At 41.3% G+C, this 18,883-nt stretch overlaps 1 protein-coding gene across 6 annotated transcripts in view; it reads right to left on the minus strand.

The window, feature by feature from the left end:
* KIF26B (kinesin family member 26B) overlaps positions 1 to 18,883 on the minus strand; it is a 273,118-nt gene that overhangs the window by 106,117 nt on the left and 148,118 nt on the right. The window contains exon 1 of one of the 6 annotated variants that reach the window (XM_083432081.1): positions 8,114 to 8,492. The exons of the other annotated variants lie outside the window; for them this stretch is intronic. Coding sequence (XP_083288207.1) covers positions 8,114 to 8,133 — 20 coding nt within the window. The 5' untranslated portion in view covers positions 8,134 to 8,492. Of the gene's footprint in view, positions 1 to 8,113; positions 8,493 to 18,883 lie in introns of those variants that run through there. 6 annotated transcript variants of the gene reach the window in all.

The following is an 18,883-nucleotide window of genomic DNA, read 5'->3' on the forward strand; positions in this document are numbered from 1 at the left end:
GAGGGCATGGAGTTATGCAACCAAGGAGATAAATAACAATAGAACCTTTAGAAGACATCAGAAAGAATCCTTCTAGGGAAGTTTTTAAATGATTAATGTTTAATTGTGTTTTTATATGTGTTGGAAGCTGCCCAGAGTGGCTGGAGCAACCCAGTCAGATGGATGGGTAGAATTATATTATTATTATTATTATTATTATTATTATTATTATTATTATTATTAATTATTATTAAATAGGACACCCCATTTTCATCAGAGAAATGTTTGAAGGTATGCAAGTCTAGACAATACTGACCCAGATGCCCCAACTCAGTACAATGGTACCTCGGGTTACATACGCTTCAGGTTACAGACTCTGCTAACCCAGAAATATTACCTCGGGTTAAGAAATTTGCTTCAGGATGAGTACAGAAATCGTGCTCCAGTGGTACAGTGGCAGCAGGAGGCCCCATTAGCTAAAGTGGTGCTTCAGGTTAAGAACAGTTTCAGGTTAAGAACGGACCTCCAGAACGAATTAAGTACTTAACCTGTACCGGAACAAATTAAGTACTTAAGTACTTAAACTGTATAAGACAGCTTTTTATATTCCTATAAAGAAGAAACTGGAATCCTGTCTTTCAGGAATCGTATCATATCAAGGCATGCATAACTGAACCAAACAGCTCAAAGGTGACTATCAGTTACTACTTGTTACAATGGCTGTATACCACCACCACAATCAGAGGCAGCATGATTCTGAATATCAACTAAATACAACTTCTATAGGCATCTGGCTGGTCACTGAGAGAAACAGGACGCAGGAGTAGATAGACCTTTGGTCTAATATCAGCAGAGCTTTTCTTACATTCTTAATAGGCGGAATATTTAATACTGAGGTCACCGAGCTATGGGCTCTTGAGCCTACATAAGAATTAGTTCAAGTACGGTAATGTCTGGACAATTCAAGGGACTGTTAAAGATGCAACATAAAGTGATCCATTTTTCTCGACCTGGTCCTAGTCTAATTTCTCTCCCCATAACAGGTACACCCAAAATCTTAAGGGACCGAAGCAGAAAGGGAAAGTCAGGAGGGTCAGGGAGACACAAAGATTATAACTTCCCAGTAGCTCACTACTGTTTCCCTTTAAATTAATTCCTGGTCAAACGATTCCTCCTTCCTTTCTCCAACACAAGTGAAGGTTGTCCAACACAGTCACATTTTACTTCAAATAAGGACATTTTCACCAGTCCCCTCATTATTTTGAAGTAAACTGTGATGTAAAATGGCCTTATCTGAAGTAAAATGTGACTGTGTTGGACAACCTTCACCACTGTTCACTTAAATGTATTTTGAATTTGATAGCTGTATGATCACTGCTTCCAATCAGTTCAAGGACACCATTTTGAATTAAGTACAGATTTGCCTTCCCTCTGCTTGGTTCCATGATCAACTGTTTAAACAATAAGGGCAGGGGTCCCTAATGTGGTACCCGCAGACCCCAAAGCACCACAGAAACCTTCTTGGCACCCCAGTGCCATCTGCTACTCCCATCTTTTTAAATCTATATTTTTGTTTGTTTGGGTGGGTTTTGGTTCTGGGTTTTTATGTTGTGGTGTTGTGTTTTTCCTGTTTTGGAGTATGTGAGCATTTCTCTGAGCATCATTAGTTTTCCTTGCTATAAAATGGGTGTTGTGCTAGTGCCCACGTTTTCTAAGTTTACCAGAATTTGGGGACCACTAGTTTAGTGTATTTAGGAACATTACCTCTTTTCCTTCTTAAACGTGCCACAAACTAAATTACTGGGGTGGGGGTGGGGGGAGAGATTATGAGTCTGTAATGCATTGATGTTGTTAGCTTTTAGTGCTATCATTTAAATAAACCCTTTTCTCTCACTCTTCTATTTTCAATCAAGTGAAATGAAAAATGACATGAAATTAAATACGCTGTGCTCAAAAGAGTAATTCATTGCTCGAAAGCAGTAAATTGTATGGAGGTGTGAAAGATACCAACAGGCAGAATTTGCATAGCTTTTTATAATTTGCAACTCTTCCCTCATTACCTTTCGGTCTTTTAGTAAAAAGCTAATTAATTTCAATTATGGGGGATACTACCCATTGATTTGATGCCTGCTGGATAATTAAGCAAAATTTTGACATTTAGTTTTGTTTCCGAAGGAACAGCTGTTTGGTTTATAAATTGAAATAAAGCTATTTGTAATGGGAGAGAAGGTCTTACAAGTAAATGTCTAATTAAAAGAGAGGAGCACCATTATGTAGACACAAATGAAGCTCTGCCTTCATGCTAGCAATCACAGATGTAATCAGAGGCAACATCAATACTGTGTGGACATCATCTTCCCAGCTATCATAGAATCATAGAGTTGGAAGAGACCACAAGGGCCATCGAGTCCAACCCCCTGCCAAGCAGGAAACACCAAGAGCACTCCTGACATATTTCAAACAACTTGGGCCCCAAATATATGGAAAACTGCCTCCCTCCCTGCAGAGCCCTCTTGGTAGTTCCACTGCCATCAAAGTTTTGGGGGTGGCAACCCAGGAAAACTCCTCAGTTGTGGAATTCCCTTCCCACAGAGTTGCATTTGGCACCTTAATCTTATAGCTCCTGTTGTAGGTTGAAGGTCACCTCTCTACCCTAGCCTTTGACACAATAACTATACAGTGGTACCTCGGGTTAAGTACTTAATTCGTTCTGGAGGTCCGTTCTTAACCTGAAACTGTTCTTAACCTGAAGCACCAGTTTAGGTAATGGGGCCTCCTGCTGCCGCCACGCCGCCAGAGGACGATTTCTGTTCTCATCCTGAAGCAAAGTTCTTAACTCGAGGTACTATTTCTGGGTTAGCAGAGTCTGTAACCAGAAGCATATGTAACCTGAAGCGTATGTAACCCGAGGTACAGGTTTAGGACCCACCCCAGGCCTGTGATTGTAAACTATTTTATCAGCTTTTAATTTTGTATTTTAGTATTGGACGTGGGTGGCGCTGTGGGTGGCCTAGGGCTTGCTGATCAGAAGGTTGGCGGTTCGAATCCCCACAAGAGGATGAGCTCCCATTACTCGGTCCCTGCTCCTGCCAACCTATCAGTTCGAAAGCACGTCAAAGTGCAAGTAGATAAATAGGTACTGCTCCTTCGGGAAGGTAAATGGCGTTTCCGTGCGCTGCTCTGGTTCGCCAGAAGTGGCTTAGTCATGCTGGCCACATGACCCGGAAGCTGTACGCCGGCTCCCTCGGCCAATAAAGCGAGATGAGTGCCACAACCCCAGAGTCATCCGTGACTGGACCTAATGGTCAGGGGTCCCTTTAACTTTAACCTACCCTGGGACCATTTGCTGAAGTGTGGGTGGGAAATCTAATAAACAATAATAAATACTCCACTGAGAACTTATCACAAGAAAACAAGAAATCCTAGAACTGTACACCAGTACGTATAGGCCCTTGAAGGAAATATCCCAAAAGTGCATACCTGGAGGAATGGACTCGTGAGACTCCTCATGATCTATGGCCTTAGCTTGCCCCAAAAATTTCTATGAAACTTCTGGAAATTTCTCCTGGGGTTTTGTTTTTGTTTCTCAGCTGGGACACGACAAGTCTTTGCCAACGTGCCTTCTCTCCACTAAGGCCAGTCTCAAACACTCTGGCACGTTGGGTGAAATAATATTGTTTCCACACAGTATTTATGCTTGCTCAACAACCAAGATTGCAAGCACTGAAGGAAACTTGATGATCTAACAAGTCCTGCTAACCTTCCACTTCTGTACATTTATCCAGGGAAATTAATAGGTTGTATTTTTGGCTGGATATTCTCGTATGTTCCACTTCATCTGGTGTAGAAATGATCAAGAATGTGTGGAGAAAAGGGGGACAATGAAAGCATAAGCAACCGAGCGTATCAGGAGGAGCCAAGCAAAATTAAAGAACTCTTCTTATTTATCTTTTTTTAAAAAAAAACGCGCTTAGATCAAAATGAAAGCTTCATCCTATCTGCAAGGTATTGATCAGTCTGAGACTTATCTTGCTGGCTGCTTTTATCAGTTCAGAGCTTCTGGAACCTGAACAGCACCACATGCGAAACTCTTTAGAGGAAACTGCAGCTTTTTTTCTTTCCCTATCCTCTCACCTTGACTCTACCATTTTACCGTTTGGCACTTTTGCTGATTTCAATCAGTGCTTTTCTGAAAGACACTTTGAAAATAGCAACGTATCTAAACTCCTGCTCGCTAAGAAAAATTGCTCCGCAGACTCTCTCAGAAACAGTGCCCTTGGCAGCTAATCATTTTACTTTTAATAGCAAATGTAATAGGCTTCCTGGAAGTTTAATAGGAAGCATTAGGGGCCATTTATAGATGGCACAGAACAGATCTGAAGAGATAGCAGCCTGCTATTTGGGATCTTAAGTTATTGTGGTCGGTCTCCCTATTTCTCACTTGTCTGCTCATATTTTCTGTAATAGAACACAAACACTAAGCAGATTTATTCAAATGCTAACGGTAAAATGAATAATAATAAATTATCAGGCTGGGGGCTGTAATGTGTTGATCCAACATTCTGCTCCTTATTCAGAACCACTAAAGATGTATAAAAGTAAATGGCATTGGAACTTTCTGATAACATAATATGAGTTGACCACAAGATCAGCCTTTTGCTAGGCTTCATGCCTTTGCCATGACACGGAGATCTAGCTCTGATTATGCTTAATTTTACTCAATAATGAGAGGAGTCATGCCAGTAAATCTAGCCAAGATCACATGAAAACTGATACCATATGCGCTCCCTTGCACAAACAAACTTTTTACTGGAAAAGTAAACCCTACCAGGCACTGGTCACCTGTTCCTCGGTCTTATGACCAGGGTATTGAACTATTGTGTTAACTCTGGACTGAACTTTTGTAAAGCCAGATTCTGTGTTTTCTTTTCTATTTTTTCCTTAGTGAGGGTTTGAACATGGACCCCCTCAACCACGTAGACAAATAGATGTTTAAGTGTCTTGCCTAATTTAATAAAGCCATGAAGGTCGGATTCTTGTCTCAGTAGCAATGTGTGCTACAAAAGGGATCTTTACAATAAATGGACTCGAGTGCCTTGTAATGAGACGTTCACTGGACACAGCATGCCCAGCTCTGTCATGGCCCCAGACCTGATATTCTAAGGGAAAGCAGAATTAGATAAGCATGTACTAAACAGTGTTTTTCCCCAAGCCAAACTGAAATGCTAGCTGAAACTACAGTATAGGCAAACTGTATTGCATTTCACTGTGCCAATACCCAGATATTTTAAGTGTGCGAAAGGGGGGGTCAGCAAGAGCCCAAGCTATTTTAAGTCATGTTGTGAAGCTGGAACCCAGCCAAGTTATTTCAAAAGTGTAAGTGCAGACTCCAAGATTGTCCTATGAAACTAGTATGCCTGGCCATTTGGAGAACATTATTTTTAATTAGTCTCTAATTATATTGGGTGCAGTAATCTTTTGCATGATAAATTTAGCAGCAGTGGCAACAACATAAATACATCATCGAGAAAGAGAGACAAGAGAATGAAAGAAAGTCCACATGGGTGGGGGGAGTCTGAATAAGGGAGAAGGGCAGTGGCGGCATGGTTAGTTGGATGCACCAAAATGTGATGTAGGGAAAAGTACTTATACACTGCCAAAACAGATCCTAAAACATCATGATGTGCCCCCTAAGGATGCTGTAAATTATACGTTGTAAAACAACTTCTCACATTAATTAGTGTTAGTCCAATATTTTCATCAATGATCTGAATGTTGCAGTTGACGAAATAGTGAGAGGAGTGGCAAACAATCTAGAGCAGTCTTCTTCAACCTTGGATTGCCTGATGTTGTTGAACCACAACCCCATCATTTCTGTCCTTTGGCTAGACTTGCTGGGGCTGACAGGAGTTGAAGCCCAACAACATCTGGGGATCTAAGGTTGAAGATGCTTCTCTGGGTGATAGGCTAAATATTTAAATGACATCAATACAGTCCTAGAAAACTGAGCACAAAGAAAGAACATTAAACACGTGGAAATGGAAACTGTTATACACTGGGAACAACTATTTGTCTAGATTCACATTTTGAAATGTTTTAGTGAAAAAGCAGACTGAAAATCACCAACCTTGTCCAGTTCTGGGCACTGATTTAGCAAGGACATATCCCTCATTAGAGATGGGGAAGATTATTTTAATGAAGAACTACCTAATTCACATTTCTCAAACCAATATGTGAAAACCAAACAAACCAAAACAAAGGGTTTCTTCAAAATTCACACTTACTGAATTTTGTGGTACAGTTCTCCAGACAGACCATTTTTATAAAAATGCATGTATTCGAGGAAAGTGTACATAAAATAAATATATTGGTGAAATTAACATTTTTTTAAAATGCAGTATTGTCATCATATTGGGTTAAATAGCTCACATAAATATGTACGTTAGTGAAAACTGCATACAAAAAGTGTTTACCGGGGGGGGGGAATCAAACTAAAATGCTGATTAATTTTAAAGAGAACTTTTTTGGGGGGGGGTCACAAATTGCTGCAGAAATGCGAGGAACTAGATTTAGAATTGGAAAAATGAGAAACCGAGAGTCCTGAAATTGACAGTTTGGTCCATCCCTACCCCTCACAAAAGCTACAATGATAAGACAGTCTAGCATGAGGATCATATGAGGACAGGATGAAGGAACTGGGAGTATTTAACCTGGAGAAGAGCTGAACAACCTGTGACCCACCAAGAAGAAAGTGCCAAATAAATAATGGCCTACCATGGACTTCAAAAACCTCTGCTTCCTAACTATGACTTGAAAAATATGTTTGGGATAAGGAATTTTCCCTCACCATCACGGCCAACCTTGTGGAAAATGCCTCACACTAGAAATTGCTGCATGCCATTTAAGCATAAACACAGTTGCACCTCTTCCCCCTCATGTCTGGCACAGGACATTCTAGCTGGCAAAAAAATGGGAGGGCCCCCCTCTTCCTTCTGTACAGGCAAAGAACATGTGTGCTGCTCTTGGTTGCAAGATTACATTATGAGACTCTCTTCCCCTGCCAAGCCACTAAGAGTCCTAGACATTGGCCATAGCTCAGTGGTAGAGTATCTCCTTTTGATGCCTGAAACCTTGCAGTACCACTGCCAGTCAGTGTTGACAGTGCTTAAGCTAGATGAAACAATGGTTTGGCTTCCTATGTTCCTAGACTATGGCCGTTGAAAACTCTGGGGTCCTTGATTCGGGTATTTTTTATTCACCTTGCGACCCAAAACATGAAAAGAGTCATATTTTCCCTACTTCAGATTTGCACAGAATAATCACCTCCACCAATCTAGCACTAAACTTCCGTCCCAATTCATGGCTGAAAACTGGTCCTGAGAGAATCCCGTAGCAGACCACATAATGGTTGCTTCTGGGTGTATGAAGTTATTCCCAAGCAAAGAAGAGCAAATGCAAGTTGACTTCAATCAGGGCCATGCCTGAAAGAAAGGTTTAGGATAAAAGTGTACAGAGACTCCCAAAACCTTCTTCCCTCTGAACAAGTTAGTTTCAATATGCGTTGTGTCAATAATCTCAGTTATATGACACAATAACCTGGATCTAGCCAGGTCTTTAGCTAGGAAAAAGAGGAAACCCTTTTACTTTATGCTGGTTTGTACCACAGTCATACAGAAAATATAAAACAGAAACCTGTCTCAGTTTTTAAAGGTGCCTGCTTATCTAGCAGACATTCTCTGTCTGCAAAAGTGTCTTATGTCAGTTAAAGAGGAAACTATTAAAAATTACCTACATCAGATAAACAACAATAATTTTAACAATCATTTACAATAAATCTGAGTGTTACATCTGGCTGCTTTTGATCCATCCAAGCATACTGCAGATTCTGTACTAAAAAGATAAGGAACAGTATAGATTCAAGCTTGTCACTTGCATGCATTATTCAGCCATCCATTCAATAACAAGGCTGCACAGTTTTAGCACTCCTAACATGCCAGTGTCAAGCGAAGAGCAAAGCGAAGAACATTTTAATCATATCTGTAAAAGGTATATGCTGAGAGATGCTGGCGGAGCTAAAAGGAGGAACTAAACCCTTTGATTCACTGACTGAGTAAACAAAATCATATCCACTTACATGGGTCTCCAGTCCATCATCTGCACTTTTACATTATAACCTGAATAAAAAAATGTGCAATCCTTTTCTTCAGTCCAGTTAAAATGAAGGCTTGCTCAAATGTTGCTCGCAGATCCGCAGTCATGTTGCCAGGAAGTGCAACAGTATGACAAGTAAAGGAAGGGGAAAAAATTAAAATCCACAGGGGGTGGAGTATTCTAAGGAGGAACCCAAGAATCCTGAGTGCTAGGGAATTCTAGTCCTCCTAGCTGCCTCAAGTCTCAAGATACTGCCTCAGGCTTTTAACCAACTGTTACTTCTTATTTCATACAGCACCTTATCCATCACCAAATTTCCGCATCTATTGCAGACCCCGTTAACATGTTGCAACCTGATCTCTCTGCAGTTGGAAGAAAAACAGCACCAGTCTCTCTCTTCCCTGTGATCGGAGAAGTGTGTGTGACTGAGATAGAAAGAATGCATGTGCATGCCTGTGTATAAGTGTGTACGGGGGGGTGGGGGGGTTAAGATTGGCTGTGTGTGTGTGTGTGTGTGTGTGTACGCACACAAGAGAGAGGCAAAAAGGAAGAAACACCTTGCTAGATCTCCCATTACTATACCAGAGCCTAGGAGTTCTCTTGCAAAGCAATTGCTGGGGGGGGGGGAGCAAACTATCCAACTGCATAGTCGGATGAGGCTGCCTTATACAGAGTCAGGTTATTTGCCCATCCAGATCAGCATCGTCTGCACTGATGGTCAGCTGTGCTTTTGAGTTTCAGACAAGGTCTTCCCCAACCCCACCTGGAGACATCTGGGAATGAATCTTGAGTGCTGGATTAGAACATTTGGCCAGTGATTTTCACAGGATTTGGAAGGAATGCCCAAGGATTGGATTAATCTTTTGAAATTGGGTAAATTCTATGACTTTGGAGATAGAGCTGATCTGCAAATACAAGGTTCCCCTACTTTCTTTCTTTGCTCTTGCACCTCTTGGAATGATGCAATATCAGGATGGAGCAGATGTTGCCACAACACTTTCTCCCCAAGACTGCCCCTGGGAAGCAGGCTATGTAAACCCAAGCAAGAGCAAAGGGAAAGGCAGTGCTTGCACTGCTGCAAGTCGGGTGCTCGTCTGTGATGGGGGACCACCAAGGGAAACCTGCCCAGACTTCAGCAAAATCCGGAGCTGGCCGGATTAGAGAGAGGAATAAACATTTCTGATCTTCCTGGCTTTGGGGGATTGAGCCTCTTTGTTTTGGTTGCTGCTTGTGTTTTCATTTATTATTTTAATGCCTTGTTTGTTTGTTTATTTTAAATTGGCATCTATTTTGTCAAGAAAACCATCCCGGAAACCGCTGCTGAAAGGTGGTCCTAAAATCTGACACGTAAATAAATAAGCATGCTGTTGGAAGCCAGAAATGTAGAATCTAAGGGGCCTAGCAGTGCTAATAGGTAGACTTGATGTTGGCTAAAAGAGTCTGGGGTTGACACTAACCCTCCAGAGTAGTTTTTTTTTGCAGGCCACAAGGTGGGAAAGGGGGAGGTTGTGTTGAGCAAGTAGAAGCTAAGGAGTTCTGGGTCTGTCAGTGCTTGGATGGGAGGCCACCTGGTAACCATCTGTATGCCACCTTGAGTTGCATGATGGAAGAAAGATGGGGCATTAACAAAGCATTCACTATATGGTAGCTAAACATAAAGGTGGCTCTGTGGTCTGAACCACAGAGCCTAGAGCTTGCCGATTGAAAGGTCGGCGGTTTGAATCCCCGCGATGGGGTCAGCTCACGTTGCTCAGTCCCTGCTCCTGCCAACCTAGCAGTTCGAAAGCACATCTAAGTGCAAGTAGATAAATAGGTACCGCTCCGGCGGGAAGGTAAACGTCATTTCCGTGTGCTCTGGTTTCGCCAGAAGCGGCTTAGTCATGCTGGCCACATGACCCGGAAAAACTTTCTGCGGACAAACGTCGGCACCCTCAGCCAGTAAAGTGAGATGAGCACCGCAACCCCAGAGTTGTTCGCGACTGGACTTAACTGTGAGGGGTCCTTTACCTTTACCTTTAGGTAAACATAACTGAAAGGTATGAAGAGAGAAACAAATGAGAGTGCCTGGCATCTCTTGGTCACCAACACGCTGTTGAATGGGAGCATGGTAAGATGGGGGAAAGGAAGATGTGGCAGCAGTGGGCAGACCTGCTTGACGATGTAAACTCATTTGAGATGCAATTTGTAGGCTTCATAAGACTTTCCTATGTGGCTGCTCTCCCACCCGCCACCCGCCATCACCATCCTCACATCCCAGTTGCACTTTAACCATTTATGACACAGCAACTCAGGATAATTGGGGGGGGGGGGGATAGAGCTGATTTGCAGTGCTTGAGTTATAGTGGAAAAGTAGTGGTTCCTCCCCCCCCCCCCCGAAACTCTGAGAGAAAAACAAGACAAGATACCCCTGTAAGACAGGATGGTTTCTGCAAGTGTAGTATGCGAATCAGTCTGTGGTTAACACTCTATTCCTTGGACACACCCTGAGCTGCTTCTAAAGGAATCTACCAGATGAAATAGTGAAAATGTGCACATTCTTTACAGGGTGATTGTCTGTGGTCAGAGGGGATGACACTTAGGAAGACTTTTAAAATAGAACATTACAGGGTATAGCTTTACAGTTTTAACAGAGCTGGATACTCATTCAGCTGTTGCTCAAGAAATATGAGATATTACTGTACAATAGAAGCTTAGTGTGCTTTTTTGTTGTTCTGCTGTCAATCTAACGTGTTTTTCCGAAAAGGAAATTGAAAAAGCAACACTCGCAAAAGAATTGGAACATGTAGTCGCTCTCTGTGTGCGCATTATTTAATTCGAGTATTTTTTTTAATTTAAAAAATAGTTTGCCTGAGAAAATGTAAAACAAAAAAGAGAAAACTGCAACTCATTTGTTACTCATCCTTTTCAGGGTCCACACTATCCCTTCACCAAGGAGATCAGCCGTGGCAGAGACTAGAGACGCTCCACCTAGTACACACTTATTTTTGGACTAGACAGAGTCTCACCCTAACAGAGAGGCATGTTGCATTTCACGTACCAATTTTAAAAGGACTTCCAAAAATATTTAGTCGCAATGTAGCTAACTCTTCAAGGAAAGCCTCAGGACAGTATCAGCTACAAGAATATTTAGTTCAGAGGAGTCTGCTGCCTCTCAAATAATAGCAAGTTGCAAGGCTCGAGACAATGATGCAATGCCTAAGGATAAACCCAGTACTTCACCAGGCCCAAATTTAACTGCCAGTTCAACAGATCTTTTCTGTATTGTAAGAAATACTCAAGGGACAGACTGCATCAGAAATTAGTCTAGGACGACAAGTCAGCAAGCGTGCAAACAAATTGATTTTATATTGCAAAGGCCATTAAGTCTATAAATATACAATTCTATGATTCTTTGTTGAGATTTCTGTATAGCAGGGGGTTGAACTCAATGACCCTCGGAAGGCCCTTCCAACCCTACAATTCTGTGATTCAATTTTATAAATATTTAAATAAGTTATGTACACTTTTTGAGTGTCTTCTCAAAAATGCTTCAAATCTTTGGAATTAAACTATTGCATCTCCAATTGCTAGTACTTAAGTTTTGCATTGATGAAAACATTATTTATTTCAATAATATGCAGATTCGGAGGAAGGGATGATAGAAGGGAAACTGTTCTCTGGATGTCCCCAAAAAAGAAGCTATGGGAAAGTTGGATGGGAAGGAAAATGTCAGTTAGGGTCTGCTAAATAGTGGTCCGTAGAAGAAAAGACCTGCTTTGCTGACTTCCACATAAAGCAACAAATTTAATTGGGGGGCAGGGGGAGAACATGATACAACACAACATGCATAGTCAGAGTCCTGGCTTATCATGGCTCAAGACAGAGACAGCAAAGGAAAGCTGTATGAGAGAGAACTCAGGTAGGAACACAGAATCATGTCAAAACTTAATTCACTATTGAACACAAAGATGCACACTGGGACTGTCATGACTTTCTTGCACCAGATGATTTATATGCTGAGGCTGCTGATATATATTACATTCATCCCCACGACAGTCCACTGTCACAGAACATTTTCAGTTCAAAATCCACTGTAAATGGAACACTGCTTGTGGGAAAAGCTGCTTTAGTTAGACATCCTTTATTGTAATCATTTTTTATTTTTTTGCACTCTGGAAATCTTTCATGAAAAAATAAGAGTTGACATCTAAAATGTGGTGAGATACATTGATTCCTCTTAATAAGCCTTTCACTAAACATTTTCTGAATCAGAATCCAAGGAGAATGACAGAACATAGTCAATGAATGTGTGCTGTTAATCATCAGCGCTTCTCCAGTGGTACTGGCTAAGTTGTAATCTAAACTGCTTCACAGAATATTATGGGACAGGAACAGATAATTTTGACCAGCCACCTTTTTGCTTAGTTAGCCCCCTGTAATCCCTGAAGCTAAGTCCCATGCTGTTCTGAAGGGCCCCTTTAAAAAGTTGAACTAGAATTTCAACATCACTGCTCACAAAATATATTTTCTGCACTGCTGCTACTGCTTTTATGGCTTTTCCAAAGCAAGCCTTTGTCTGTAAGCAAAGCCAGCCACCTTCCTCCTATGGCCAATAAAAATGCACTCTGCAACCTTCACTTGAGCACTGTGTCAAGTGAGAAAGACTTCACATTCCATTAAAATACTTATATTTTCCCCCTCTTGGTTTTATAAAGCAGAGATTTTTAGAATCAGACTGAGCAGGGTATTGTGATATTAGAGAAAGCAAAGCAGAGCTCTAGCTGCAACAAACACTTTACATCTCATTTTATTTTTACATCTGGTCCTTCTTTTTCCCCTCCCAATGCCTGCCCCGCATTTACTCACTTACTTACTTACTTAATTTATTTTGTTGAATTTGTATACCATCCTTTATCCAAACACCACAGGGCAGTGCACAACATAAAAATACAAAGTGAGAACACAAAATACATAATAAAAACAACAACAAGAAAAACAAACCAATAACCCCCAAACCAATAACCCTCCTCCCACAAACACATTCAAAGGGACATGGAGTTGTTGATCAGCCAAAGACCTGATTAAAGAGAAAAGTTTTGCTTGGCACCTAAAGATATGTAATGAAGGCAGCAGGCAAGCCTTCCTGGGGAGAGCATTTCAGAAATAGGGAGCCACCACAGAAAATACCTTTTCTTGTGTTGCCACCTTCCAGACCTCTCGTGGAGCAGGAAATGAAGAAGCACCTTAGATGAGTATCACAAGGTCTGAGCTGCTTCATATGCAGAGAGGTGGTCCTTAAAGTATAGTGGTCCTGGGTCATTTAAGGCTTTATAGGTCAAAACCAGCACTTTCAATCGGGCCTGGAAACTAACTGGCGGCCAGAGCAGTCAGACCAAGACTGGTGTAATGTGCTCAAACATGTAATATGCCCTGGTGAGCAACCTGGTTGCCAAATTGTGCAGTAGCTGAATCTTCTGAACTATGTTCAGAGACAGCCCTACATATAATGCATTGCAGAAATCTAACCTAGAGGATACCAGAGCATAGACAACAGTAGTTAGGCAGTCCCTACCCAGACAGGGGCACAGTTGGGCCACCAGCCAAAGCTAATGGAAGGTCAAAGGTTCTGGATCAGTCGCTTTCCCTTGAGGCCCAAGTGGCCAAAGCTGTGCCACTGAGGCCAATTGAGCCGCAAGTGACAGCAACTGATCCAGAAGCACTCTCCAGCTGTGCACCTGCTCTTTCAGAGGGAGTGTAACCTCTCAGCCATCTGGTCTAGGGAACCGCCCACTAACAGGGCCTCAGTCCTATCTGGATTGAGCTTGAGTTAGTGAGCTCTCATCCAGTCTGAGGCAAGAAAACAGTCCAGCACATCCATTGCCGCACCTGCAGATGTAAAGCAGAGGTAGAGCTGTGTGTCAACAGCAGATTGCTGACCATGTACTCCAAAATTCCACTCAGCAGTTTTGTGTATCTGTTAGAAAGCACAGGGGATAAGCTGAACCCCGAGGAACCCCACATTGAAGGCTCCATGGGTCAAAGAAGAATCCCCAAGCATCACCCTCTGGAAACAACCATCTAAGTTGGACCGGAACCATCACAAAGCAGTGTCACCCACCCCTAACTTGGACAACAGAGTTATTACACATGGTCATATTTAGTCACCCTTTTATTGTTTCTATAGAGAACAAGTAAAAGCTAACAAAGAAAAAATAGTATGCCCTCATATAAAACTTACCTTTCACTTCCCACTCTCCATAGTCTATCACTTGACATTTCAAAGAATGCCAAGGCAGATATGCAAGGAAAGACAAGAACATTCCACTTTTCTTTTAAGCTATAATCTAATGTCAATTGTTTTAGTATTTGCCTGACATGACTCGTGAACTTCAGTAAACATGTGTAAACTCCAATCTCATGACTTACAACAAATATCAGTCTCACTGAGTTCAATCGGTCTCACTGGCAAATAAGTGTGCATCAAACTGTGTTGCAAACCAGTATAAGTGGGGACAAAACTGCAGCCCATGTGCTGCACTATGTAAATAGTCACAATCAATGTACTTAACTGTTTAATATTTGGCAAACATAAATACACACACATATATACCCTGGCATGCAGAATTTGTTTTTAGAAAATATGTCATTCTTCCAAGTCACAGTCATTCATTCATTCATTCTACACCCTTGCTTACAAAAAAGCAGCACAATCTCACTAGACAATTTAAGTTTTCTAACCTACTCACGGATAAAAGCACTACCCCCAACTGTGTATACAAAACAATGCACTGTGTCACTTAGCTTAAAATTACATAAACTGGCAAAGTATCTTACATCTACAGCAATTTGTTCAACTGCACACAAAGTAATTAACTGAACTCTGATGGAGGGTAGGAAGGGAATCAGGATGCCTGTATGAGTTCATCAATAACTGAATATATAATATGTTGGCTTTACTAATCCATGTTTATCCCCACACTGGATAGCAGCCAAATTTCTTACAACCCAGCCCAATCCTCAGACCAGTTAAAACCAAAATATTTGTACTGAAGCCAATTTAGCCTTGCTAAGGTTAATGAACGAGATCAGCTTAAATCCTAGTAACCAGGTAGTACGCTGCGCTGCCCACAACGGATGGTAGGGCTACGTAAGATACAACACAGTCCTGAGAGAAACCAGAACATTTCTGACGAATTATTGGCAAAAAGAATGAAAAATGCTGCCAACATGTTCAAAGTCAAGGCATCCAGTATGCCAACAGCTATTAAAGCAGATGCCATTAATGCTGCTTACCTCAAAATTATTTCTCATCCCATTATGTGACCTATGCTGGGTTAGGAATTTAGTTCAAGGAGCAGTAGCATTTCCACAGAACATGGAGGCATGTATCCAAAAGGGGGAAGTAAATCATCCGGGGGGAAATGATATCACTTAGAGTTTCATGTTGATTTAAGACAAAAATTATTAACACTTCAGGATTTCCAGCTGAACAAAGGCAGGGGAGGAATCCTCTTCCTGCATCTCTAAAGGGGCAGAGAAAGGAACTCTCATCACTAGAGAAAGTGCAAAGACCTTGGGAAAGATTTTTGCTGCAGTCTTTTCTAACAGTTAGGAGTCATTTAAATTAATCTATATATAAAACCATATGAAAATGTAAAGGATGCGGGATTGACAACAACGGCCGAAAGCAGCTTTTAACATCATCAAACTTTCGTTTTCAAAACAATATTTGATCTAATCTATAGTAACATTTTTAAAAGGGGGAAACAAGGTCATCAGCCAATCAACACAAATCAGTAACGTTAGGAATGGAACTGGTAACTATTTAGGTATCACACCGAACAGCAAGGAAGTTTACTACAAGGAAGTTTTCCTATGTTTAAATCATGCCACTGAACTTCAGTAAAATATGAATTCCCTGCAGATGCTATAGCAGTGAACACAGATCTGCCATAGATAAAAGCTGTACTAAAATTTCAATAAAAATTCCTTGGGCAATTCCGTTCTAGCATCCTGCACATTAATGGCTTTAATTAGATATGCTTTTCGTAAGCCACCCAACCCACAATTCTCTCCCATTCATATCATAAACATTTCAATTTGCTTCCCGCCTTCCCGCCACCATCACCCCCGCCTGTCACTTAGCTCCATTTCAGTAAGTTATCTGATGCAAAGCTACTGGACTAAATCAACAGCTGGGGGGGTGAAATTGCAAATGGGTTCATTATCAAAACTAACATAACCAGAAGCATCTGCAAGCTTGAGTTTATACAGCAGGATAAGATCCTTGCTGGAGCTTAGGGGACACTCCTTTAATCATGTACAAACTTCAGCTGATAATTTATATTTGCTTCCGCCACACTCATGCAGGCTGTTCAATTCAGGACATTTTAAGCAGTTCATAATGAAGTTGGGAATGCTCTAGTAGACCAGTCTAAATTGGAATAGCCAGAGCAGAAGGATAGGAATGGTTTGCTTCCTTTCTTCCAACCAACCCACCAGTATTACAATCCACCAGCCGTCCTAATAGAAACGGGTCAATTTGGGGTTACTTCCTAGCGACATATGCAGTCCTGGCTACAGTTATGCGCACAACTTAGCAGCTACGAACTGTTCGTGTTCTTGATAATCCTCTATGCCAGCCTTCCCCAACTTTGTAGTGCAGTAAGTTCAGCTCGTATTATCCCCGGCCATTAGCCATTTTGACTGGGGCTTATGGGAGTTAAGAGTCCAATAGAATCAAGAGAGTACAAGACTGAAAAAGAGTGCTTTACGTAGAACAGAATTTGCACTTCCAAAAGGGGATGCCTGCAAGGTCCAAATATTTATTTATTTTATAAAAGTTTGTTGTTACCAACAAAATATCAGGGTAGTGTTTCTTTATGCATATTTCTAGACTGGGCATGTGGCTTAGAACTGTTATAAACTAGCCATTCAGAACCAAACCCTCTCCTCATGTCATCCCGATAATAAAGATTAGGGAAGGAAATAAGCAAGATCAGTTAAAAATTAAAATGGGGCAAACCCCCCATTGCTGGTTGGATACAGTTTGCAGGCTTTTATGCAAGGTAGTGGCTTATAACTAATTATTTCACTGCTTATTGCAAAGTTCTGCTTGAGAAGTGCCAGCCATGGCTTTTCCCTTCCTTTCCCTTTCCAGTGGTTGCTCCAGATAAACAGGTTTTAGTTCTGGTTCACAACCCCTGTTTTCTGCATGCTCTTTGTGATCAATTTCATTTCCAATGATGGTTTTTGACACTCTGGTGGAGTAAGAGATAATCTTCTCCTCAACTTCTAATTAAGCATGCAGAGCTGACAATGATAACCTACACATCCCTGACTGTCTTATCGCTTTGGAAGCTCTTGAGGTTTCCAATTCAATTTCCAGCTCCTCTGATCACACAAGAGCAATTAGGGTGGAAATGCAAACACTGCAGCAAAGTGTGCTTCCTTAGTTTTGCTGCAGTACCTGAGTTCAGCCACAGGTGGCAGCAGTCAAATCTTTACAGGGCTGGAGGGAGGGACACATATAAAGCTACCCTCCCACAATGGTGATATAAATACAGACTGCATCTAAGTCACAACATTAAAAAGTTCTTAGGAACAAAACATTAAAAGTTCTGAAGAACTTCAGCCTTTTACAGGGTTTCTACCAGGTTCAGCTGAGACAAAAATGCATTCATGAAGGAGGGAAAATAAAAAATTCCTCAAGTTTGTGCTGAGTGGCATTACTAATTCCAGCATTAAGACTCTCCCCACCATCTTTCCTTTGGACAATCTTTGTGTAGGAATTGCCTTCTTATTGACTTGCAAGTGATCCATGCTAGAATACTACGTTGGCATTTACATCCACAACTGCAGTTTATGTTATCGGAAAGAACAACAACAACAAAAATGCATTATCCATTTAGAGTGCTTGCTGGCTTTTCCAAAACCTACTGAAGCAGATATACAAAGAAAAATTGCAAAAACAGGGACAAATAAAACTGCTTTGTATGCACTGTGGGTTTTCAACTCGGCTTAGATTGTTTCACTTCTACAGTTCACAAAATATAGATGTGATTTTAACATCTCTGCATTCAAGAGCAAACACCTGAAAAAGGAATAGAGAAATGGAAGCAAATGAGAAATGTGGAGCTATTCTAACTTATTACTCCTAAAAGAGAAAGAAGGAGAGAGAATGAAGACAAAATACTGCTAATATGTTTTAGTCTCAGGTATGTTAAAGGATATTGCAGACTATAGTGATTCAAAGTGACAAACATTGAACCTAAAAAGAAAAAAAGTGTATCTGAATACCAACATAGCAAAGGTTCCCCTGACTTATGAGTATACATTGAGAATACCTTTGAAAATGGAAAACAAACAATGAATTGCCAAGGCTGAATCTTAGTACTGTACAGTGGTACCTCGGGTTACATACGCTTCAGGTTACAGACTCCGCTAACCCAGAAATGGTACCTCGGATTAAGAACTTTGCTTCAGGATGAGAACAGAAACTGTGCTCCGGCGGCGCGGCAGCAGCAGGAGGCCCAATTAGTTAAAGTGGTGCTTCAGGTTAAGAACAGTTTCAGGTTAAGAACAGACCTCCGGAACGAATTAAGTACTTAACCCGAGGTACCACTGTAGTTTGCTGCATTGCTTTCTCTCCTCATTTCTGCTACAGTGGTACCTCAGGTTACAAACACCTTGGGTTACAAACACTTTGGGTTACAAACTCCGCTAACCCAGAAGTAGTACCTCGGGCTAAGAACTTTGCCCTAGGATGAGAACA

Source organism: Podarcis tiliguerta, assembly GCF_965153285.1.
Source record: "Podarcis tiliguerta genome assembly, chromosome: 3".
Classification (NCBI taxonomy): domain Eukaryota; kingdom Metazoa; phylum Chordata; class Lepidosauria; order Squamata; family Lacertidae; genus Podarcis; species Podarcis tiliguerta.